The following is a 25,020-nucleotide window of genomic DNA, read 5'->3' on the forward strand; positions in this document are numbered from 1 at the left end:
GGGTCTCCCACAGGGTGCGACCCCCAGCTGAAGTGTGGGTGTTTTCAGACGGGTGGATCTGATCTCTACAACACTTATGACTTCACAGACCAAGCTCCTTCCCAAAAAAGCAGGAAGTAACCAAGTTTTTAATGAGCTATCATTAATTCATGTATTTGTTTTTTGCATCCATTGCTTTCCCAGTGTCTTTAGGGGGCCTTTAAGAATCCCTGAAGCATAGCCAAAGCAATCTTGAGAAAGAAGAATGGAACTGGAGGAATCAACCTGCCTGACTTCAGGCTCTACTACAAAGCCACAGTGATCAAGACAGTATGGTACTGGCACAAAGATAGAAATATAGATAAATGGAACAAAACAGAAAGCCCAGAGATAAACCCACGCACCTATGGACATCTTATCTTCAACAAAGGAGGCAAGAATATACAATGGAGAAAAGACAATCTCTTTACCAAGTGGTGCTGGGAAAACTGGTCAACCACTTGTAAAAGAATGAAACTAGAACACTTCCTAACACCATACACAAAAATGAACTCAAAATGGATTAAAGATCTAAACATAAGACCAGAAACTATAAAACTCCTAGAGGAAAACATAGGCAAAACACTCTCCGACATAAATCACAGCAGGATCCTCCATGACCCACCTCCCAGAATATTGGAAATAAAAGCAAAACTAAACAAATGGGACCTAATTAAAATTAAAAGCTTTTGCACAACAAAGGAAACTATAAGCAAGGTGAAAAGACAGCCTTCAGAATGGGAGAAAATAATAGCAAACGAAGCAACAGACAAACAATTAGTCTCAAAAATATACAAGCAACTCCTACAGCGGAATTCCAGAAAAATAAACGACCCAATCAAAAAATGGGCCAATGAACTAAACAGACATTTCTCCAAAGAAGACATACAGATGGCTAACAAACACATGAAAAGATGCTCAACATCACTCGTTATCAGAGAAATGCAAATCAAAACCACAATGAGGTACCATTTCACACCAGTCAGAATGGCTGCTATCCAAAAGTATACAAGCAATAAATGCTGGAGAGGGTGTGGAGAAAAGGGAACCCTCTTACACTGTTGGTGGGAATGCAAACTAGTACAGCCCCTATGGAGAACAGTGTGGAGATTCCTTAAAAAACTGGGAATAGAACTGCCATATGACCCAGCAATCCCCCTGCTGGGCATACACACTGAGGAAACCAGAATTGAAAGAGACGCGTGTACCCCAATGTTCATCGCAGCACTGTTTACAATAGCCAGGACATGGAAGCAACCTAGATGTCCATCAGCAGACGACTGGATAAGGAAGCTGTGGTACATATACACAATGGAATATTACTCAGCCATTAAAAAAATACATTTGAATCGGTTCTATTGAGATGGATGAAACTGGAGCCCATTATACAGAGTGAAGTAAGCCAGAAAGAAAAACACCAATACAGTATACTAATGCATATATATATGGAATTTGAAAAATGGTAATGATAACCCTATATGCGAGACAGAATAAGAGAACACAGATGCATAGAACAGTCTTATGGACTCTGAGGGAGAAGGTGAGGGTGGGACGTTCTGGGAGAATAGCATGGAAACATGTATAATATCATATGTGAAACAGAACCCCATTCCATGTTTGCTGCATGAGACAAATACTCAGGGCTGGGGCAATTGGATGGCCCAGAGGGATGGGATGGGGAGGGAGGTGTGAGGGGGGTCCAGGACGGGGAACACATGTAAACCCATGGCTGATTCATGTCAATGTATGGCAAAAACTACTACAATACTGTAAAGTAATTAGCCCCCAACTAAAATAAATAAATTTATTTGAAAAAAAAAAAGAATCCCTGAAGCAAAATGTCCAGCTATGACTCTATAAATTTAGGTCAGAGGAGATATAGAGAGAATGAACAAAGTCAGCACCAAGATCTGTCTTGAGTGTAGACAGTTGTGCCTGATAGTCCTGCAAAGTAAATAAAATTGAGCTATAAGTTTCTTTCTTACCTTCCTATTAGATGCAGCTGGAAAAGAAATGCAGTCATTTGCAAGATTTACATTGGTCACAGGTAGAAAATATGCCAATTCTTCCAGGGTAAATGTTTCCTGATAATTGAATTTCAAAAACAAGTTTGATCTCCTTATGGAGTGTAGATGAGTTAACCTTGTACTTTATCATCTAAATCAGGGCACTTTAGAATGGGGAAGGGGCATTGTTAATAATTATGGTGGGGGACTTCCTTCCTGGCAGTCCAGTAATTAGGACTCTGTGGTCTCACTGCTGAGGATCTGGGTTCAATCCCTGGTCAGGGAACTAAGACCTCACAAGCTGTGCAATGCAGCCATTAAGAATAGTAATAGTGGTTATACCAAACAACAGGTGTAAACTGGAAAAGGGGTCGGCCTAAGGAAAAAGAGTGTTATCGACAGTAATCTTGTCGTTAAGTGTATTGTAGTACGGTCTGCCACATGTTTAAGGGGTTGTTCTTATGAACTAACTATGGGCTCACGTAAGTTATTATTCCAGTGTACTTACATTCACAATCTCCATACTTATTCAATCTGTTCTTATTGATGAAAGCAACATGACACAAAGGTGTATCTTAGTTTCCCTTATATTTATCTGGTCATTGTATTGTCACAGTTTTTGTTTAAAATGAATGCTGCTGCTGCTGCTGCGAAGTTGCTTCAGTCATGTCTGACTCTGTGTGACCCCATAGATGGCAACCCACCAGGCTCCACCGTCCCTAGGATTCTCCAGGCAAGAGTACTGAAGTGGGTCGCCATTGCCTTCTCCGTTAAAATGAATAATCATTTTAATTAAAAAGAAACAATGAATAATTCCTCTTGAATTCATCCAGTTTCTCATTGTGAAATGAAGCTTTTACGGTAATCTACTCTATGATTTCAGTCTCAGGTGTCTTTATTAAAAGGAGAAAAAGAAGGCAAAATTCAAACTTAGAACAGTTAGCCAAATATAGAGGAGCTACATGCAAGTGATCCAGGTTGGACACAGGGAAAGCAGATGAGGATGAGGATGATGATGATAGAGAACACTCCTATTGCTCTCTGTTTATGCTATGTACTTATAGTTTTTAGGACATGCCAGGCACTGTCCTATGTGACACAGTAGTAGGTACACACATATAAACTCATTTAATTCTCTCAGAAACCATATGAGCTGGATACTATTATACATTATTTAAAAAGGAAACTAAAGGCCAGAACAAGTAAATACTTTTCTCAAGATGGCATGGGTCATATGCAGGAGAGATTAAAACAATGCAGCACGTCTCCACTTACATAGTCTATCTGGTACCCATTTGGGGGCTTCCCTGGTGGCTCAGATGATAAAGAATCCACCTGTTAGTGAAGGAGACACAAGAGACACGGGTTCCATCCCTGGGTCGGAAGATCCCCTGGAGAAGGGAATGGAAACCCACTCCAGCATTGCTGCCTGGGAAATCCCATGGACAGAGGAGCCAGGTGGGCTACAGTCCACGGGGTCGCAAAGAGTCGGACACGACTGAGTGACTAAACATGCACCTACATAGTACCCATTTAGTTCTTCCAGCAGCTCAGCTTTACCCTAAGTAACGTACCAACTCAGCTGGAAGGGAAAATCACTGATGCTTTGTACAGAAGATGAAATACAATAGGTTTTAATATTAAATAGAATGAATAAGTTATGCTATTATCCCATTATACTAAATTTTGAAATATTGAGCCTGATCAGATCATGAAATCCAGTCTGTTTTCCTCTTTTAGTTAGGCTAAAATAGTGAAATCTAGAACTTTGTCTTATCCCTGCCAAGCTTCACTATTCTTTCACTCCTATGCTGTACTCTTTTTATCCACAAGCCTCATTTCATTTATTCTAGAGATCTTATGCATCCCGATTCACAGGCATGGATTGAGACTTCTTCCAACTTTCTACTTCATTTAGTATATATGTACAAAATTCACTAGAGCCAATAATATTTAGTTACAGCTAACACTATTCAATGTAAAATGTTAATGCCTGTGCTGAAAATAATTATCTTTAACATTCTGAGCCCATAGACTTCCTTATCAGCAAATAAATAGAGTCATCAGTCTGGAAACATAGCTATGAATGTGAGTTTGTATTCTGCCAGTTGTCAAAGTGAAAGTCGCTCAGTCGTGTCCAACTCTTTGCAACTCCATGGACTGAACAGTCCCATGGAATTTTCCAGGCTTGAATACTGGAGTGGGTTGCCTTTCCCTTCTCCAGGGGATCTTCCAAACCAAGGGATCGAACCCAGGTCTCCCACATTTCAGACAGACTCTTTACCAGCTGAGCCACAAGGGAAGCCCAGAAATACTGGAGTGGGTAGCCTATCCGTTCTTCAGAGGATCTTCCTGACCCAGGAATCAAGCCGGTGTCCCCTGTGTTGCAGGCGGATTCTTTAACAACCAAGCTATGAGGGAAGCCGCGAGTCATGAACGTGTCCTCAAAACATCCAGCTTATTCCCCACTCCAATAATTATTCACATACACGTCTTCCATTCATTTGGCTCTTTCTGCTCTTTGTGCCAGTTCAAAATACATATGTGATTCATAGACCAGTTAAGAGCACTATGCTCTGAAAATTAGTCCACAGTCTCACCACAACTTTAGGGAGACATAATTTTCTCTGAATGTTAAAAGCAGACTTTATCTATGCTGCCCGCCTTGATGCTTTTTGAGGGAGAGCTGTCTCCTTCACTAGAGTGATTAATGCACAAGGCTGAATTCTTTTTTGTTTTCAAGCCATTTCCCCCTTCCTACTAACGAACTCTTTTTGACACACTTTAAAAATAAAAACCCACTGAAACATCTCCAAAACACTATTAATGTCAGTACTTGAACTGTTTGCTCCATTTTTCCACTAGAAAATTTAAGGATAAAATATTATTAATTGTTTAAAGTTTCCTCATAGGTATAGGATGGAATACAATCATGTACCACACAATCGAAAAACATTATCTTTAAAGATATATTTCTGGAAAGAAAGCAAAAAAATGATTAACATGGGTAGTCCCTGGGGAAGAGAACCGGAGCGTAGAGGTGAGAGTGAGATGTTTTAGTGTCTACTCTTTCACACATCTGAATTTCAAAGTTTGTGAATGTGTCATCTCTACAAACAAACAAACTCTGACATCAGATTGTATACTCTTGCTCATCACCCTATACCTCATCCTCAGCTGCTAACTTTGTGGTGTTTCAATTTCTCTTATAATCTGCTACTTTGAATGTTAATTGGATTTCTTATCCATGTGGGGTTCCATTCCGTGAAGTGCTTGTTCTTATTGTTCTATCCATTTGTAACTGTAGATATTTTGCATTTTCCTTCTTGATGAGTACCTTCTTTTCTTTATCCAAACTTTTTCCTTCCAATTAAATTAAAAATTAAATAGGGGGGGAAGTTTTTATTTGCTCTGAGTTCTATGGGATGGTGGGGGTGAGAAAAGGAAAAAAAAATATTAGATACTGGAGTGATTAATGGCCCAATTTTATGGAACAGGTGAAGCCTGTATCTAAATAGAGCCCTAAATAATCAATAGCCCAGGCACAGAGAGAAATTTCCTATGTAGGAAGCATTAAGAAAACTGGAGTTAAACATGAGTTGTGGAAGATATACAGATACAAGTTTGAGTTAGAAATAAGGGGCCTGCTGTCATTAAGAGCAAAGTTTCATTATCATGTGCTACATAATAGGGAGTAACTACAATTTTATTTCATAAGGCTAGCACAAGATAAATGTCATGGTTTAGGTAATGATATCTGTCAGTAGCACTTAAAATAAACTTGTCAAAAAATGGAATTAGTTATCCCATTAAGAACAGAATGATTCAACCAGGATACAATATGGACTTGTGTTGTGGTGACAGAGATGGGACTTAAAAGGGGGGGGGCATTTAAATAACACTTTCAAAAAGAGAAAAAAAGAGGAATTGCAGAGTGAAGAATATTGGAGAACAATATCTGATTTGGGCAATGATGATTCCAGTTAATAATATATTTAGAGTGAAAGAACTGCACAGTGAGGAATGTCACTCCACATAGGTAAATTTTGGTACTAAGGTACAGACATAATGCAAGGACTAAGGGTATCACTATATGAGTCAGTAGAACAGGAAAATAAAACGTGTTCAGAATGGATGGAAGATTCCATTAAGCAAGGGAGGAGCAGAGGACAGTAGACAGCGCCTTTCAGTTAAAGGGAATGGAAGGAAAAAAGTTTGTAAAAAGAAAACAAGGTACTCATCAACAAGGAAAATGCAAAATATCTACAGTTACAAATGGATAGAACAATAAGAACAAGCACTTCACAGAATGGAACCCCACATGGATAACAAATCCAATTAACATTCAAAGTAGCAGATTATAAGAGAAATTGAAACACCACAAAGTTAGCAGCTGAGGATGAAGTATAGGGTGATGAGCAAGAGTATACAATCTGATGTCAGAGTTGACATATATAAAACAAAATGAGGTTGGTTTTAGATGACATTGAGAAGCTGGAGAGGAAATGGAAAGGGATTGGCAGGAGCAAGGGCAGGAATTGGTTCTTTTGAAAGGAAGCAGAGCCATGAAATCCGAACACATAAGGACAAAAACTATGGTGGGGAGGGGGGCAGGACAAAAGAAGCACCAAGTAGTAGGGAAGGAAAAAAATAACTAGGAAAGCAAGGTGCCTGAGATGGTAGCGTGGCATGTGATCTAGAGTACAGGGGTAGGGGGAGAAGGGCAGATAGCTCTCCTGCCAAAAAGCCAAGCAAAGAAGACAATGGATATTCCCAAGGGTCATACTAGGACATGGCATTTAAGTATTAAAGGGGCTTCTGTCAACTCTGCCTAAGCAACCCTAAAAGTTTAGAGACTTTATTTTTTTACAGAAACAGTTTACAGTTTTTAGTGAATCTGTAAACCAAAAAGCTCTCGTTTCCAAATAAAAACAAATTCCAGATCATGTAGATGTTTATAGTGACTAGTTTACCTAAACATATATCCATGTTCAGTTGTAAGATGTTAACTAAAATTCTGTGACAAATATGCTTTTTCTTAAATACCAAGAACATTAGAGAATTAATGCAGTCCTAAGGGTAATCTAGTGGTCACTAAGTTTTTCTTAAGCCTTCACTTAAGATGCTGTTATTTCTAGCACAGGTAAGCAGGCACAGTCTTTCATATGATCAAACACTGGAATCTTTGATTGCTACCATAACAGCTGGCTTGCAAACAAGTAGCCAACCATTTAAAGAATGTTTTAAGTGAACAACTTGCAAACCCCAGGGTTGGATAAACCCTCAGAATGCATTTACAGCCATAGCAACTGTGCTTAAAGACTGTACAGGTTGTTCTTCTGAAATGAGATCTCTCAAAGCAGTCGAGTTCAAAATAAACGATTTTAATTAAAACTGGCATAGGCACAATTTTCCCACCAATTTGTGTGTGTCAAGCATTTAGTGAACTTTTCCACTTGAAAAAGTGATATAGAAAACCAGATACCATGTTTCACTAATTACAGAGCCTTCAGGAGACACCACATCTCTGCTGACCAAAGCGTTTATAGGGAAATTAATTTCCTGCTCCAATCTCCTGCTCTGCGTCTTCTGTTCCTTGATTCATGCTTGAGAAGTTTTCACTTTACTTTTGGTTTTGTCACTTGGCTTGCCTGTCCGGGTTTGGGCCTGCTGACCCTGCCCACTTGAAGAGGCAGCCTGCTGTGCTGCTTTCTGCTTTAACACTATCCAATCAAATGCATAGTCATGTTGGTAATTCAGGGTCCTGAAAAGAGTGCGGAATAGCCGCCTCAGGTACGTATAATCTGGGGCTTCCTCAAAGGACAGCCCACGACAGTGCTTTAAGTACATGGCAAATGCTACAGGAAATCCATCACATAAGACTTCAGCAGGCGTGGTCGTCTTAATTTTGCTAATCATTTTACATTTTTGCTTCATTGTTGGAGCCTTTAGTCCCTGCCATGGCAGGCTGCCTCTACAAAAATACATCAAAAGATATCCTAACGATTCCATGTCATCTCGGCGACTTTGTTCACCCCCAAGATGTGTGTTGAGGCTGACAAAGTCGGGCGTTCCAGTCAGATGTTTACCGTCTCTATAGGGTATGTGTTGCCCTGTCCTGCTGTCTCTGTACTTCTTGGCCAAACCAAAATCAATAAGGAACAACCTATTCCACTGCTGCCCAGTCCCGATTACAAAATTTTCTGGTTTAATATCTCTATGTATCATATTCATCGTATGGACATATTCGAGTCTACTTATCATCTGATTAGCTAGCATCAGTATAGTTTTCATTGTGAACCTTCTTGAACAGAAATTGAAGAGGTCTTCGAGGCTGGGTCCCAGAAGATCCATCACTAGCACATTGTATACTGTTTCCTGACCACACCACCGTATCTGGGGGATGCCAACCCCACCCTCAAGGATGCTGTAGAGTTCCTTTTCATGTATCAAGAGCGGCTGCCTCACCTTCCGTGATTCTAATTTTACAGCCACTTCTTCGTGGTTGGTGAGGTCAATCGCCAAATAAACGTCCCCGAAAGAGCCAGAGCCGATGTGCCGTACCAGTTTATATCTCCCTCCGACAATGAAATCAGCCTTGTATCCGCTGCTGCTCGCCATCCTGAGAGACAAAGATGGCGTTAGGGTTAAGCCCCAGCACCTCTAAGGGGACGATGGACGCCCGTAGGGCTCGTCCACGGAGCAAGGCTGTGAAGGCAGGCTAGGAACAGAAAACGCTGGCTGTTTCTCAGCGTTACAGGGCCCAGAATCGGCCAAGGGGAACCTGACCACCGCTACTGTCAGGTTTCTTTTCACCAGCCCTCAGATTGTTAAGGGGGTTCTCACCTTTAGCAGGCTGAGCCACTTGTTTCTGGCGGCGGCCGCGGCCTCGCTTTCACGGCGAATTCGGGGGCTGGGGAGCCGTGAAGTTACGGTGGCGATACCGCTGCCACCACGGCCGCCGGCTCCGGTCAGGCCAGGCGAGATCCCTCGTCACCCTGCCGACGCTGCCATCTTGGTACAACGGCTGCAGCCAACACAAACTGCCCCGAGTTCCAGGAGGGCGCTTCGTGGCGCAGAGAACTCTGGGAAAGGAATCACGGGCGCTCTTAGAACCTTCAAGCCAGATTCTCTTCAGAGCCTTTCAAAGGCATCAGCCTCTCCTAGAAAAACAGATCTACTCCACGTCCCCCATCTCCTCAGCTCACACATCTGAGCAGCTGTGATGTGGGGTTTCCTCCTGCAATGTCCATGGGCCCTCTCCTTGCTCCAGCTTGAAGATGACCTCTGGTTTGGGAACTTGGTTCCCTGTGAACAGGACACGATACAGGATTGGGTCCGGGTCATTGGGTTTCAGGGCCTTTCAACCACACTTCTATCTGCTCTTCAGGAAAGGGATCCCATTTCCCTGGGAATAGAGTAATATTCAAAGAAGTGCAAAAGGACGGAATTACCTCGGGCAAATCAAGGATGACACCATTACACACTTCGGATGCCCCAGAGCATTCAGCAGCTGAGAATGGAAGCAGCCTCTCTGAGGCCCCTGGCAGGTGCACAGGGCAGCTGTGCTTACTTACCCACCGCGCACAGGTGGCTGTAGGTCTCCAGTGTCACATCCCGGTACAGGCACCTCTGTACAGGGGCCAAGTGCTGCCACTCCTCCCTGCTGAAGCCCACAGTGACGTCCTCGAATGACCCCTGTTACAATACAGTCCCATTCAAGGTGACATGGTCAGCACTGGGGGTTGGATGGAAGAGATCTAGGAAGTTAGTTGTCTTGAATGATTTTCGCCATGATATACTATGCTTATTAAATACCTAGTTATACCTAACACTGTGCAGGGTAAAAATAGCTAAAGCTATTAATTTCTCGTATTCAACATGTGTTAATTCAATCAGTAAAGAATTATTCAGAAATTAAGATTAAATTAGCTTTTCTAAATCTTCTAGTTCTTTTAGGAAATACCTAGAATTCATTTTTTAAACAGGTAGGTACCAGACACGCTAGGTTCCTTGGCCAGTGCTGTGTGCTAATTCGCTTCAGTCGGGTCCGACTCTTTGTAACCCCATGAACTGTAGCCCGCCAGGCTCCTCTGTCCGTGAGATTCTCCAGGCAAGAAAACTGGAGTGGGTTGCCCTTTCCTTCTCTGGGGGTTCTTCGTGACCCGGGGATGGAACCCGAGTCTCCAGCATCGGCAGGAGCCTTCCTGCCATCCCAGCGTCACCTGGGAAGCCTATCTGAGACCTCAGCAAAAACACAGTTATTCCTATTTCTCCCACCAGTTTCTTTGAGGCAACCTAGCCTTTTCCATCAAGCACCTACAAATTTTTCCAGCCTCTACCCGCTGCCCAATTCCAAAGCCACTGCCATGTCTTTTTAGGTGTTTCTTTTTTTTTTTTTTCTTTTAGGCACTTTTTATTTTCAAAAAAAAAAAAATTGTCGTTTATATATATAAACAATTTCATTCTCTCAAAAAATTCTACAACTATACAGCTGTTTGCTCCATTATTTGCATAGGAAATGACCACAATACAAAAATAAGAGGGAAAAAGAAGCAAAACAGCAACCAATTTATGCTTTTCCTGTAAGTATGTTTCCACGTATAAACATTTTGAAGCCTCTTACAAAATATTTACACCATTTGTCATCTATGTACACATTTTTAAGAGAAACTTTTCTAACAAACAAAACTATAATTTATCAAGTTATGAAAATTTTCTAAAAAAATTTACTATATTACCACAAAATAAATAAAGATAAACAATATTTTAAAAACAAAATTAAATTTTCATTTCAATTAAGACCCCTTTTGGCATTTTGCTTATTTATTCTGCCCTTTGGTTAACAGCATCAGTGTCACATTACTATTTTATATTGCATATATGTAGCACTTACTTCCTTAAGTTTTCAACATGTCATTTATAATTAAAGGCAGACACTGAGTCAGTGTTAACAATAGATTAACTAAACTGCACTGTAATTTAGGTAAAATTACTGTGTCTCACTGTATATTACATGCAAAGTCCACATAAATTGGCATTTAAACCAATTGTACTGCACAAGCAAACATCTCAGTATATGAAAACTGCATCATAAATTCAACGTTTCCGTATATGAAAACTGCATCATAAATTCAACATTCCCAAGTGAAAACTACATATGTCCTTCTTTTTCAAAAATGATACTGTTTAGCTTATTGTAAGATGTTTTAACTTTTGAATATTCTATCTTTAAGCTCTTGAGTTCACAATTTATATAAAATGTAGCTTGTATTTAAAATAAACAATCCGATTTTAATCAGTGCATGAAATCTGCTTTTGAAGTTCATTTGAGTCATTTATTTCTACCTACCACAGAAATGAATTTGGTAAGGTTTTACGAGGTATCTTACCACAAGTTCTAACTGTAAATGTATTCATGGTTATTTTCAAAAGAATTATTTATGATTTTTTCCCCAAAAGAATCTTAGAAAACGTGTAATAAACTATAAAGCTGATTTGCATATTTACAAAATTTTGAATAGCAAATATAGGCAACTCATATAAAAAACAAAACAAAACAACACATTTGTTCAATGGCTATTTGTGAATTGCCAGGTATGCTGCGTACCTCTAGAGAATTATCTTAGTATTTAAAAAAAACTCCTCTGATGTCAAGCAAACTCTTGACACACAATCCAGCTGTCTTCTTGTGCCCAATGGACTCGTTTGCTAAACACTGTCACATTAAATGGTGGTGCTTTGGGAAGAACACTGCAAACATACCCTACACGCCCAGCCCACGCTGAGATGGGGCTACCTGTCTGAGATGACAGCATCTGCCTGGGTCAGGCCAGCATATAGCAAGCATTCCAGATTCGGACAAGGACCAAACACTTTGGTATTAACACAATGTATTCCCTGTTTTCTCAAATATACAACATATACATTTCCAGTTTTGTGTTTTCATTTTCTTTTATATATATATAGAATTAATTGTGTAGTTTAAAATTTTGCCAAGTGAGCTGTGTGGGGCAGGCGGCGGAGGATGCACGGGCGGCGGCGCTGGCAGCTCAGTTCTGGTGCCTCTTCATGTGCAGCGCCAGGTGGTCGGAGCGCGAGAAGCTGCGGTTGCACACGCCGCACTGGAAGGGCTTGGCCCCGGTGTGCTTGCGGTAGTGGCGGGTCAGCTCGTCCGAGCTCGCGAACCTCCAGTCGCAGCCTTCCCAGGTGCACTTGTAAGGCTTCTCACCAGTATGAGTCCTCAGGTGAGCTTTTAAATGAGAAGACTTTGTATAAACTTTTGTGCAGCCCGGGTAATCGCAGTAGTGGATGCGCCGTTTCTCCAAATCGGGGTTACTCCTTCTATTGTATCTGACAGGCTGTATGTTTTGCGAAGTAACTGGCAGGGTGGCAGGTAAATTTGGATTATGAATTGCCAGTTTAGAAGCAATAGTAGCAGCATAGGATGGAGGTGGGGTTAAATTCTGGAGCATCTCTGCTTGTCTATCTGGACTTCCAGGCTCTGAACTTGGTGGTGACGGGGGGGAGTAAGTGGCCTGCTGGGGAAGAAACTGACTTGGCATGGTGTATGTGCAAGGGGGCATGCTCTGGAACTGCTTCATGGCGGTCGGCGGGACAGCGGACGCGTGAGTGTTAAGGCCTGCCATGGCGGCCGACATTGAGACGTGAAGAGTGTCCATTACTGCTGTCTGGTTGGTAGAACTGGGCATATCTAGATCCGGTGTATTCAGGAGCTGGTACAGATGGCCCTGCTGGGGAGGGACAGAAAGATGAAGGTCTGGTGTAGGAAGTTCTTGTTTGATGAAAATATTGTTCACCTCTGGAGCTGCGGTCTGGTGGGAGCTGAATATGCTGGTGAACTCGGGGAGGGCCTGGGTTGGGGCCGGAGGAGGGGCTGTCGTCTCACTCTGGTGGCTGAAAATGGTAACAGGTTCTGTCTTGATGTGTGTTACGCACGGTCTCTGGGATTTGTAGAGGCCAGTTCTCAGGTGAGTGATGTCAGGGAGGAAGACGTTCATGTTGATACTGTAAGGTAACCCTTCACTGTCAGTGAAGAACTGGTCTACGACTGAGGCACTGTCTCGTCTATACTTTTTATGTTCTGGAATTATAGAAACTGGAGGAAGCTGAGGTGTCAGGTACTTCTCCATTTCACATCTTGTCTGGACCAGCTCCTCGGCCGGCAGCCGCGGGCCCGCGGCGGGCGGCGGCGCGGGCTGCGGCGGCGCGGGCTGCGCCTGCGGGTGGTGGTGCGGGTGCTTCAGCTCGTCGCCGGCGAAGAGCGCCGCGTCGCGGGCCGGGTTCGCGGCGCCCAGCACGGGCTTGAGCTGCGCGAACACGGGCTCATCCTGCGGGGCCGGCGGCTGGGGCACGGGTCCCAGGCGGGCGCTCATGGTCAGCACCCGCGTAGCCATGGGCACTCGGGGGTGGGGGGGCGGTTCCGGGCGAGGGGCGCGAGTCGAGCGCGCTTCCCACGTCGCCCACGCTGCTCGGGGCGGCGAGCTTGGCTCCGGACGGACCCCTCAGCTCACAAGCAGGCGCGGTTTTCAAAGGCGCGCACGAAAAACCAAACTCTTCCGCTCCGCCACGCGTAAACGCCGACGTCCACCCGGCGACCACTTTCTCCCGTCCCGCCCCACCGCGCTCCCTAGCTCCCCGGAGTCCGCTCCCGCCACTGCCTGTCTCCGAGAGCGAGCTGCTAGCGCGCGTACCTGCCCCGCGACTCGGTGTTTCTTATAATAGCACTCCACTCCCAAGTACAGAAAGCTGTAGTTTCCTAGGACTGTCGTAACAAAGTACCACAAACCGTGTGGCTCAGAACAACAAGAATCTCTTGTCTTGCAGTTCTGGGGGCCAGAAGTCTAAAATCAAGGTGTCAGCCAGGTCATACTCTTGTTGAAGGTGCTAGGGAGGGTTGTGTTCCATGCCTCTCTCCTGGTTTCTGGTGGCCTCAGGCATGTCTTGTCCTATAGAGGCATCACTCCAATCACACGGTCATCTATTCCTTGTGTGCCTCCACAAGGTCTCTCTTGTGTGTTTGTGTGTCTTTGTGTCTACACTTCCCTTTTTTGTAAGAATGCCAGGCATATTGGATTGGGGCCCACCTAATGACCTCATTCTAGCTTGATTACTTCTGGAAAGACCTGATAGGTTACTGCTGTGAGCCGTGTGCTACGCCAGGATTCGTGGCCTCGGGAGGAGAGGAATTCGATCCAGGGCAGAGATGAGGCTTGGCCACTGGAATTTTTTGTGTAGCAGAATTTTATTAAAGTATAAGAGAGACAGAGAAAGCTTCTGACATGGACATCAGAAAAGGGCAGAAAGAATGCCCCCTTGCTAGTTTTTTAGCAAAGTGTTTTATGTCTGTTAGCAAGCTTATTAATCAGATAAGAGAGACACCTCAAGGCTGAGGGAGTTTCACCAGGCCCCTCTCCCACAATAAGCATTTTTGAGATAGGAGGGCCCAAGGTGTGTCATCCCCCAGCCATAAAACAACTGACATGAATACTGGTTTGTTGAGCCATTATCAGCCCAAGGGTTGAGTAAAGAAAAACAAGTTAGTCTTAGGCAGAACCATTTTCAAGGAAGGCAGATTCCAAATCAAATACATGGTTTCATTAACATAGCTTAAGAAAAACTTTTCCATAGGAAACATATTGGTTAGCTCAATTCTGAACCAGGTGTCGTCAACACAGAATTAAAAGCAGAGAAGGAAAACTAATGTCTGCCACTTGCAGTTTATTTTCTCCTGCCGCTCTGGGACTTCTGTGCTTCCTACCTGTTACCCTCTCAGACCCTATTTCTACTTAGGTCACATTCAGAAATAGTGGGGGTTAGGACATCCACATATTTTCTTGGATGGACACAATTTTACTCATAACAGGGTCCTCATACATTCACAGGGTAGCTGCACATACCCAGTGAGAGGAGGTGGCTGTAGTTTTCAGCATCATGTCCTGGTACAGGATCCTGTGAGCAGAGTCCAGGTGCTGCCACTCCTCTCTGCTGAAGTCCGCGGTCATGTCCTCAAAGGACACTGACACCTGTAAACACAGCCCCATTGGGGGTGACCAGGTCAGCGCAGGAGGATCAGGGGAAGACAAGAAATTGCTTTTAGTGAGTTTTATCATAATAGCTCATGGGCTATGATTTTTCTATTGTCACTCTGCTTATTTGACTTATATGCAGAATACGTCATGAGAAATGCTGGGCTGAAGGAAGCACAAGCTGGAATCAAGATTGCCGGGAGAAATATCAATAACCTCAGATACGCAGATGACACCACCCTTATGGCAGAAAGTGAAGAAGAACTAAAGAGCCTCTTGATGAAAGTGAAAGAGGAGAGTGAAAAAGTTGGTTTAAACTCAACATTCAGAAAACTAAGATCATGGCATCCGGTCCCATCACTTGATGGCAAATAGATGGGGAAACAGTGGAAACGGTGACATGCTTAATTATTTTGGGCTCCAAAATCACTGCAGATGGTGACTGCAGCCGTGAAATTAAAAGATGCTTACTCCTTGGAAGAAAAGTTCTGACCAACCTAGACAGCATAGACATCACTTTGTCCACAAAGGTCCGTCTAGTCAAGGCTAAGGTTTTTCCGGTGGTCATGGATGGATGTGAGAGTTGGACTATCAAGAACACTGAGTGCCAAAGAATTGATGCTTTTGAACTGTGGTGCTGGAGAAGACTCTTGAGAGTCCCTTAGACTGCAAGGAGATCCAACCCGTCCATCCTACAGGAGATCAGTCCTGGGTGTTCTTTGGAAGGACTGATGTTGAAGCTGAAATTCCAATACTTTGGCCACCTGATGCGAAGAGCTGACTCATTTGAAAAGACCCTGATGCTGGGAAGGATTGAGGGCAGGAGGAGAAGGGGACGACAGAGGATGAGATGGTTGGATGGCATCACTGACTCAATGGACATGGGTTTGGGTAGACTCCGGCAGTTGGTGATGGACAGGGAGGCCTGGCGTGCTGCGGTTCACAGGGTCACAAAGAGTCGGACACAACTGAGTGACTGAATTGAACTGAACACATAATGTATAGAATAAAAATATCTAGTCATAAATTTCTGCCATCTATTGTACGTAGCAGTCTTTCATTTAAAAAATAATAATTTTCATTAGTTATCTATTTTGTACATAGTATACACAGTATACCTGATTCAGTATGCTATACAGCAGAAACCAACACAGCAGTGCAAAGCAACTATACTCCAATAATAAATAAATAAATAATGTGATTGAAAGGGGAAAAATAATGTTGTCCAGGATTTGAAGTTTATTCTATTGTGTTGCTCACGTTAAAGGGGAATTTGTGTTTTATTCTGTTTTGAAGGAGGCATGTACACTGTATAAAAATTTATTTACTGATTTATCATTGGCTGTGGTGGGGTCTTTGTTCCTGTGCATGGGCTTTCTCTAGTTGTGGCAAGCGGGGGCTACCATCCAGGTGCAATGTGAGCGCGTCTCATTGCAGTGGCCTCTCTTGTTGCAGAGCACAGGCTCTGGAGTACACGGGCTTCAGCGGCTGGTGTGCATGGGCTCTGAGGTGGGCTCCTGGGTTCTAAAGTGCAGCCTCAGTAGTTTTAGTGCACAGGGTCACTTGAACGGGAGGCCTTTGTCTTGACAAGTGGACTCTTAACTGTTGGACCAGAGGAAAGCCCAGCATCAACCCTTTTTTCTCAATTTACATAGCTCCCACTACTGCTGCTTTCATTTAGTCTTCAAAAATACAGGCATTTTCTCTTGATGCCTTTTTTCTGAGTCAATTTTCACTTAATTCCCTAGTTGTCAGAAAATGTTCAGTTCAGTTCAGTCGCTCAGTCGTGCCCAACTCTTTTGTGACCCCATGGACTGCAGCACACCAGGCTTCCCTGTCCATCACCAGCTCCTGAAATTTGCTCAAAGTCATGTCCATCGAGTCGGTGATGCAATCTAACCATCTCATCCTCTGTCAGCCCCTTCTCCTTCTGCCCTCAATCTTTCCCAGCATTAGGGTCTTTCCCAGTGAGTCAGTTCTTTGCAGCAGGTGGTGAAAGTATTGGAGTTTCAGCTTCAGCATCAGTCCTTCCAATGAATAGTCAGGACTGATTTCCTTTCGGATGGACTGGTTGGATCTCCTTGCAGTCCAAGGGACCTCAAGAGTCTTCTCCAACACCACAGTTCTAAAGCATCATTTCTTCGGTGCTCTGCTTTCTTTATAGTCCCAACTCTCACATCCGTCCATGACTACTGGAAAAACCATAGCTTTGACTAGATGGACCTTTGTAGGCAAAGTAATGTCTCTGCTTTTCAGTATGTTGTCTAGGTTTGTCATAGCTTTTCTTCCAAAGAGCAAGTGTCTTTTAATTTCATGGCTTCAGTCACCATCTGCAGTGATTTTGGAGCACAATAAAATAAAGCCTCTCACTGTTTCCATTGTTTCCCCATCTATTTGCCTTGACGTAATGGGACTGGATGCCATGGTTTTAGCTTTCTGAATGTTGAGTTTTAAGCCAGCTTTTTCACTCCCCTCTTTCACTTTTATCAAGAGGCTCTTTAGTTCTTCACTTTCTGCCATAAGGCTAGTGTCATCTGCCTATCTGAGGTTATTGATATTTCTCCCAGCATTGTCGGTTCCAGCTTGTGCTTCATCCAGTCCAGCATTTCTCATGATGTACTCTGCATATAAGTTAAAGAAGCAGGGTGATATTATACAGCCTTGTCGTAGTCCTTTCGCGATTTCGGACCAGTCTGTTGTTCCATGTCCAGTTCTAACTGTTGCTGCTTGACCTGCATACAGATGTCTCAGGAGGCACGTTAGGTGGTCTGGTATCCCAGTCTCTTGAAGAATTTTCCGCAGTTTGTTGTGATCCACACAGTCAAAGGCTTTGATGTTGTCAATAAAGCAGAAGTAGATATTTTTCTGGAACTCTCTTGCTTTCTCAATGATCCAATGGTTGTTGACAAGTTGATCTCTGGTTCCTCTGCCTTTTCTAAAACCAGCTTGAACATCTCGAAGTTCACGGCTCACGTACAGTTGAAGCCTGACTTGGAGAATTTTGAGCATTACTTTGCTAGTGCGTGAGATGAGTACAATTGTGCGGCAGTTTGAACACTCTTTGGCTTTGCCTTTCTTTGGGAAAGGAATGACATCTGACCTTTTCCAGTCTTGTGGCGATTGCTGAGTTTTCCAAATGTGCTGGCATACTGAGTGAAGCACTTTCACAGCATCATCTTTTAGGATTTGAAATAGCTCAACCAGAAGTCCATCATCTCCACTAGCTTTGTTCGTGATGATGCTTCCTAAGGCCCACTTGACTTCACTTTCCAGGATGTCTGACTCTAGGTAAGTGATCACACCATCGTGGTTATCTGGGTCACTAAGTCTTTTTTCGTATAGTTCTTCTGTGTATTCTTGCCACTTCTTCTTAATAGCTTTTGCTTTCGTTAGGTCCCTAATATTTTTGTCCTTTATTGTGCTCAGCTTTGCATGAAATGTTCCCTTGGTAGCTCTAATTTTCTTGAAGAGATCTCTAGTCTCTCCCATGCTATTGCTTTCCTCTATTTCTTTGCATTGATCACTGAGGAAGGCTTTCTTATCTCTCTTTGCTATTCTTTGCAATTTTGGATTCAAATGGGTATATCTTTCCTTTTCTCCTTTGCCTTTGGCATCTCTTCTTTTCTCAGCTATTTGTAAGGCCTCCTCAGATAACCGTGTTGCCCTTTTTACATTTCTTTTCCTTGGGAATGGTCTTGATCACTGCCTCCTGTACAATGTCATGAACCTCCATCCATAGTGTTTCAGGCACTCTGTCTATCAGATCTAATCCTTTGAATCTGTTTGTCACTTCCACTGTATAATCATAAGGAATTTGATTTAGGTCATAACCGAATGGTCTAGTGGTTTTCCCTACTTTCTTCAATTTAAGTCTGAATTTGGCAATCAGCAGTTTTGATCTCAGTCACAGTCAGCTCCCAGTCTTATCTTTGCTGACCGTGTAGAGCTTCTCCATCCTTGGCTGCAAAGAATATAATCAATCTAATTTCTGTATTGACCATCTGGTGATATCCATGTGGAGTCATCTCTTCTTTTGTTGGAAGAGGGTGTTTGCTATGACAAGTGTGTTCTCTTGGCAAAACTCTATGAGCCTTTGCCCTGCTTCATTTTGTGCTCCAAAGCCAAATTTGCCTGTTACTCCAGGTATCTCTTGACTTCCTACTTTTGCATTCCAGTTCCCTATGATGAAAAGGACATCTTTCTTGGGTGTTAGTTCTAGAAGGTCTTGTAGGTCTTCATAGAACTGTTCAACTTCAGCTTCTTCAGCATTACTGGTTGGTGACTAGACTTGGATTACTGTGATATTGAACGGTTGGCCTTTGAAACAAACAGAGATCATTCTGTTGCTTTTGAGGTTGCACCCAAGTACTGCATTTCGGACACTTTTGTTGACTATGAAGCCCATGAACAGTTGGAAAACGTACTCTGTCCTATATCAACCCATGGTCTATCTAGAAGAAAGTTTCAGGTGTCCCAAGAAAAGAATGCATATTCAGCCAAGGATGGGTGCCGTGTTCTCTAATATATGTCAAGTTGATTGAGTGTTGTTGAAATTTTATAACGCTTTACTCATTTGTCTTCTACCTGTTCAATCAATTATTTGTCATCTTTTTGGTGAAAACTGAAATGGAGATGTTAGAAATTTATACTTCTACGCAAAGGAACTAGAATACACAAAGCAGGGACTAGCATGGAGGATTTCTATTATGTACTGTTAAGACTTACCCTAAATCTACAATAATTCAGACAGTGTGTTACGGATGCAAGTAAGTACAGACACATATATTAATGAAACAGAATAGAGGTTCAGAAACAGATTTGCACACATATAGACAACCAATTTATGAAAAAAGTGACAAAGTACTTCAATGGGGAAAAGCAAAGCCTTTTTATTTATTTATTTTTGGGGTTTTTTTTTTATAAATTTATTTATTTTAGTTGGAGGCTAATTACTTTACAATATTGTAGTAGTTTTTGCCATACATTGACATGAATCAGCCATGGGTTTACATGTGTTCCCCATCCCGAACCCCCCTCCCACCTCCCTCCCCATCCCCTCCCTCTGGGTCATTCCATTGCCCCAGCCCTGAGCATTTGTCTCATGCATCGAACATGGAGTGGAGTTCTGTTTCACATATGATAATATGCATGTTTCCATGCTATTGTCCTAGAACGTCCCACCCTCACCTTCTCCCTCAGAGTCCATAAGACTGTTCTATGCATCTGTGTCTCTTATTCTGTCTCACATATAGGGTTATCGTTACCATCTTTCAAATTCCATATATATGCAATAGTATACTGTATTGGTTTTTTTCTATCTGGCTTACTTCACTCTGTATAATGGGCTCCAGTTTCATCCATCTCAATAGAACCGATTCAAATGTATTTTTTTAATGGCTGAGTAATATTCCATTGTGTATATGTACCACAGCTTCCTTATCCAGTCGTCTGCTGATGGACATCTAGATTGCTTCCATGTCCTGGCTATTGTAAACAGTGCTGTGATGAACATTGGGGTACACGCATCTCTTTCAATTCTGGTTTCCTCAGTGTGTATGCCCAGCAATGGGATTGCTGGGTCATATGGCAGTTCTATTCCCAGTTTTTTAAGGAATCTCCACACTATTCTCCATAGTGGCTGTACTAATTTGCATTCCCACCAACAGTGTAAGAGGGTTCCCTTTTCTCCACACCCTCTCCAGCATTTATTGCTTGTAGACTTTTGGATAGCAGCCATTCTGACTGGTGTGAAATGGTACCTCATTGTGGTTTTGATTTGCATTTCTCTAATAATGAGTGATGTTGAGCATCTTTTCATGTGTTTGTTAGCCATCTGTATGTCTTCTTTGGAGAAATGTCTGTTTAGTTCTTTGGCCCATTTTTTGATTGGGTTGTTTATTTTTCTGGAATTCAGCTGCAGGAGTTGCTTGTATATTTTTGAGACTAATTGTTTGTCTGTTGCTTCGTTTGCTATTATTTTCTCCCATTCTGAAGGCTGTCTTTTCACCTTGCTTATAGTTTCCTTTGTTGTGCAAAAGCTTTTAATTTTAATTAGGTCCCATTTGTTTAGTTTTGCTTTTATTTCCAATATTCTGGGAGGTGGGTCATGGAGGATCCTGCTGTGATTTATGTCGGAGAGTGTTTTGCCTATGTTTTCCTCTAGGAGTTTTATAGTTTCTGGTCTTACGTTTAGATCTTTAATCCATTTTGAGTTTATTTTTGTGTATGGTGTTAGGAAGTGTTCTAGTTTCATTCTTTTACAATTGGTTGACCAGTTTTCCCATCACCACTTGGTAAAGAGATTGTCTTTTCTCCATTGCATATTCTTGCCTCCTTTGTCGAAGATAAGGTGTCCATAGGTGCGTGGGTTTATCTCTGGGCTTTCTATTTTGTTCCATTGATCTATATTTCTATCTTTGTGCCAGTACCATACTGTCTTGATGACTGTGGCTTTGTAGTAGAGCCTGAAGTCAGGCAGGTTGATTCCTCCAGTTCCATTCTTCTTTCTCAAGATTGCTTTGGCTATTCGAGGTTTCTTATATTTCCATACAAATTGTGAAATGATTTGCTCTAGTTCTGTGGAAAGCCTTTTAAAAAAACTCTGCTGGAACAAGTAGATAAACACTTTGGAAGAGAACACAAACTGTGATCCACACTGCACACCATACACAAAAATTAACTTCAGTGTTCACACCACACACACAAACACACAGACACACAAACTAACTCTGTGAGGTGATGAGTGTGCTGACGAACTTGATTGTGCTATCAAAAAGGACATACAGATCAACGGGACAGATGAGAAAATCTAGAAATAAACCCACACATTGATGGTCAATTGCTTTATGCCAAAGGAGCCAAGAAAATGAAAAGGGAAAGTCAGTCTCTTCAATTACTGGTCCGGGAAAACTGAACAGCCACATGCAATAGAATGAAACTGGAGCACTCTCTTACAGCAGCACACATCAAAGTGAACTCAAAATGGTTAAAGACTTGACCATAAGACCTGAAACCATACAACTTCTGTTGAAATCATAGGTGGTAAGCTCCTTGACATAACGCACGGAGATAAATTCTTGGACTTGACACCAAAATCAAAGGCAACAAAAACAAAAATAAACAAGTGGGAATATACCAAACTGAAAATTTTATGCATAGCAAGTGAAACCTTCCACAAAATGACAAGGCAGCATACTGAATGGGAAAAATTATTTGCAAATTGTATGTCTGATAAGCGGTTAATATCCAAAATATGTGGGGCTTCCCTGATGGTTCAGATGATAAAAGAATCTGCCCACAATGCAGGACACCCTGCTTAGATCCCTGGGTCGGGAAGATCCCCTGGAGAAGGAAATGGATTTAAGGAAATAGAATTCAAATCCATAGATGTAAAATCTGTGGATTGGGTTGACAACACTTCAACACAGCAAGAGAGATAACCAGACATTATGTGCCATCTGGAGGGATGAATTAACACGCATTCAGTACCATTTCTGAAGTACTTGTGCCTAAAAATCGAATCTGTATCGATCAAGCCTCTAAAATTATCAGTCCATATTAACATAGGGACATGGGAACTATGAACTAACACCACAAGAATGCAATTAGAAAATTCCAAAAGGTGGAACATAGTTCAGGGCAAATGGCCCAGTTGCTTCCACAAGAATGTAACCGGAGTAGAGCCCATTACCTCAGTTCCAGATTAAAAGGGACTTCAGAGATTATTGAGGGAGAATTCTCCACAAATCTCAATTTCTGTATATCTTTCAAGCAGACCCAAGATTGCCTTTTTTCCAAACTATATTTTCAAAGATATTTATATAGCGAACAGCCTTAGAAGATAGAGTCACCCTCTCTCGAGCAAAGGGCAGGTTATACTAGAAATTATGCCCAAGACATTTCTTCCTCAAGGCAAGATTCAGGGAGGCTTACCACCCTTTATGAAAGACTCCATCGATGCCCATAAGCTAGGGGTGCTTCTCCTATGATGCAACCTAGCGCACATGCAGGTAGCATCTGGCCTCTGCATTACCCTGTGGGAACTGAAGTCTGGGGAACTGGTGAGAATGTTCATTCTCTGGCCACCACTAACGCTATGAGTATGCAAATCGTTTGACTCTGACCCAGGAGTCTCATGTCTGCTCTCAGCAGCCATAACACCGTGGCCAGCTAACTTGTTAGCTTGCATGTAGGATAAAATCTTAGATCTTGTACAGTTCTTGGAAGTTTTGGTGATTAGGATGTGCTGTGCACAGATATGTGGCTTTCTGGAAAAGGAAATAGAAGGGACTCATGAACATCCCTGCCCCAGAGATGTCCACCTCCTAGTCTCTGGAGCATGTGGATATGTTATACTACACGGCAAAGGGGGAATTAAGGCTGCAGATGGAATTAAGGTTGCCAATCAACTGCCCTTAAAACAAGGATACTATTTTGGCCTTTCTGGGTGGGGCCAGTGTAAAGAGTCCTTAGAAGTGTAGGAGTGAGGTAGACGAGAAGGCTAGAGTAATGTATGAGAATATCCAACCCGCTGTTGCTGGTGTTAAGGATGACGTGAACCATATCAAGGAATATGTGTGACCTCGAAAAGCTAGAAAGAGCAAAGCAATTGATTCTCCCCTTGAGCCTTCAGGAAAGAATCCATCTGGGTTTCCCTGGTTCGTCAGTCAGGAATCGGCTTGCCAATGCAGGAGACGAGGTTCGATCCCTTATCTGGGAATATCCCACCTGCTACGGATCAACTAAGTCCATGTACCACAACTACTGAGCCGACGCTCTAGAGCCTGGGAACCGCAAATACTGAGCCCATGTGCTGCAACTACAGAAGCCCACACACCTAGAGCCTATGCTCTGCAACAAAAGAAGCCTCCACAATAAGTCCTCACACAGCAACAAAGAGTCGCCCCCGCTCACTGCTACTAGAGAAAAGCCCACGCACCAACGAAGATCCAGCACAGAAAAAATTAACAAAAATAATAACAAAGAACAAAACGAACCCATACCTGCCAACATCCTGACCTTGGCCCAGTGGGAGCCAGTTAAGATTTCAGAACAACAAGATTAAAAATTTCTCTTGTTTTAAGCCACTGAGTTTATGGCAGTTTGTTACAGGAATGATAGAAAAGTGACAGAGGCAAATTAAGGAGATTTGAGAGAAGTCCCTGGAATCAGTAGTGGGAAAATGTTGATCAAATTGTATGGTCAATAAATGGTCCTCCACTTTACTGCCAGTCAGTGAGGAGGAATTGGAGAAGTTATTGCACATGAAGTACCATGTAGTAGGTTTAGACAGCTGCCTCAATAGTGTTACGTATGGTTGGTCTTAATTCTTCTAGGTGGGGGGCTTCCTCACCAAACTGTGATCAGTCTCAAGTGTAACTTATAGTACACACTCTCAAGCCTCTAATTGTAACAACTTGTACAGGCATACCTCAGAGATATTGTGGGTATTCCAGACCACCACAATGAAGTGAGTATCACAATAAAGTGAGACACAAATTTTTGGTTTCCCAGTGCATATTCCAAAAGTTACCTTTAAATCATACTGTAGTCTTTAAGTGTTCAACAGCATTGTATCTTAAAAAGCAATGTAAGTTAATTAATTAAGAAATATTTTATTCTTAAAGGGCTTCTCAGGTGGCACAGTGGTAAGGAATCTGCCTGCCAGCAGAGGAGATGCAAGAGACAGTGGGTCAATCCCTGGGTCAGGAAGACCCCCTGGAGTAGGAAATGGCAACCCATTCCAGTATTCTTGCCTGGAAAATCCCATGGACAGAGGAGCCTTGAGGGCTACAGTTCATGGTGTTGCAAAGAGTCAAACACTACTGAGCACAGAACAGCACTGAGGCCTAAAAGATGCTAACCATCATCTGAGTCTTCGGTGAGTCGCAGTCATTTTGCTAACGGAGAGTCTTGCCTTGATGTTGATGGGTACCACCTTGACTAAG

The 25,020-nt window shown here is 42.6% G+C and overlaps 1 protein-coding gene and 2 pseudogenes across 3 annotated transcripts; all 3 read right to left on the bottom strand.

Annotated features, from left to right (window-relative positions):
• The window catches only part of LOC145535704 (zinc finger protein 510-like), a 26,662-nt pseudogene extending 15,989 nt beyond the window's left edge, over positions 1 to 10,673 (bottom strand).
• On the bottom strand, positions 7,388 to 9,072 carry LOC145535543 (casein kinase I pseudogene; annotated as a pseudogene). The gene is made up of 2 exons (XR_014075458.1): positions 8,871 to 9,072; positions 7,388 to 8,646 (listed from the first exon to the last, which is right to left on the bottom strand). The product of XR_014075458.1 is annotated as a casein kinase I pseudogene (transcript).
• LOC145535541 (Krueppel-like factor 5) lies at positions 10,472 to 13,735 on the bottom strand. Of its 2 annotated transcripts, XM_081563993.1 has the most exons (2): positions 13,325 to 13,735; positions 10,472 to 13,243 (listed from the first exon to the last, which is right to left on the bottom strand). In XM_081563993.1, the coding sequence occupies exons 1-2, from the start codon at positions 13,439 to 13,441 to the stop codon at positions 12,077 to 12,079; spliced, it is 1,284 nt and encodes a 427-aa protein (XP_081420119.1). In that variant the 5' UTR covers positions 13,442 to 13,735; the 3' UTR covers positions 10,472 to 12,076. The 2 variants fall into 2 exon arrangements, with proteins under 2 accessions (XP_081420119.1, XP_081420118.1); XM_081563992.1 differs by having other exon boundaries at positions 10,472 to 13,735.
• Between the last annotated feature and the right edge of the window lie 11,285 nt (positions 13,736 to 25,020).

Source organism: Giraffa tippelskirchi, chromosome X (assembly GCF_054371585.1).
Source record: "Giraffa tippelskirchi isolate mGirTip1 chromosome X, T2T-mGirTip1v1.2.pri, whole genome shotgun sequence".
In the NCBI taxonomy this organism is placed as follows: domain Eukaryota; kingdom Metazoa; phylum Chordata; class Mammalia; order Artiodactyla; family Giraffidae; genus Giraffa; species Giraffa tippelskirchi.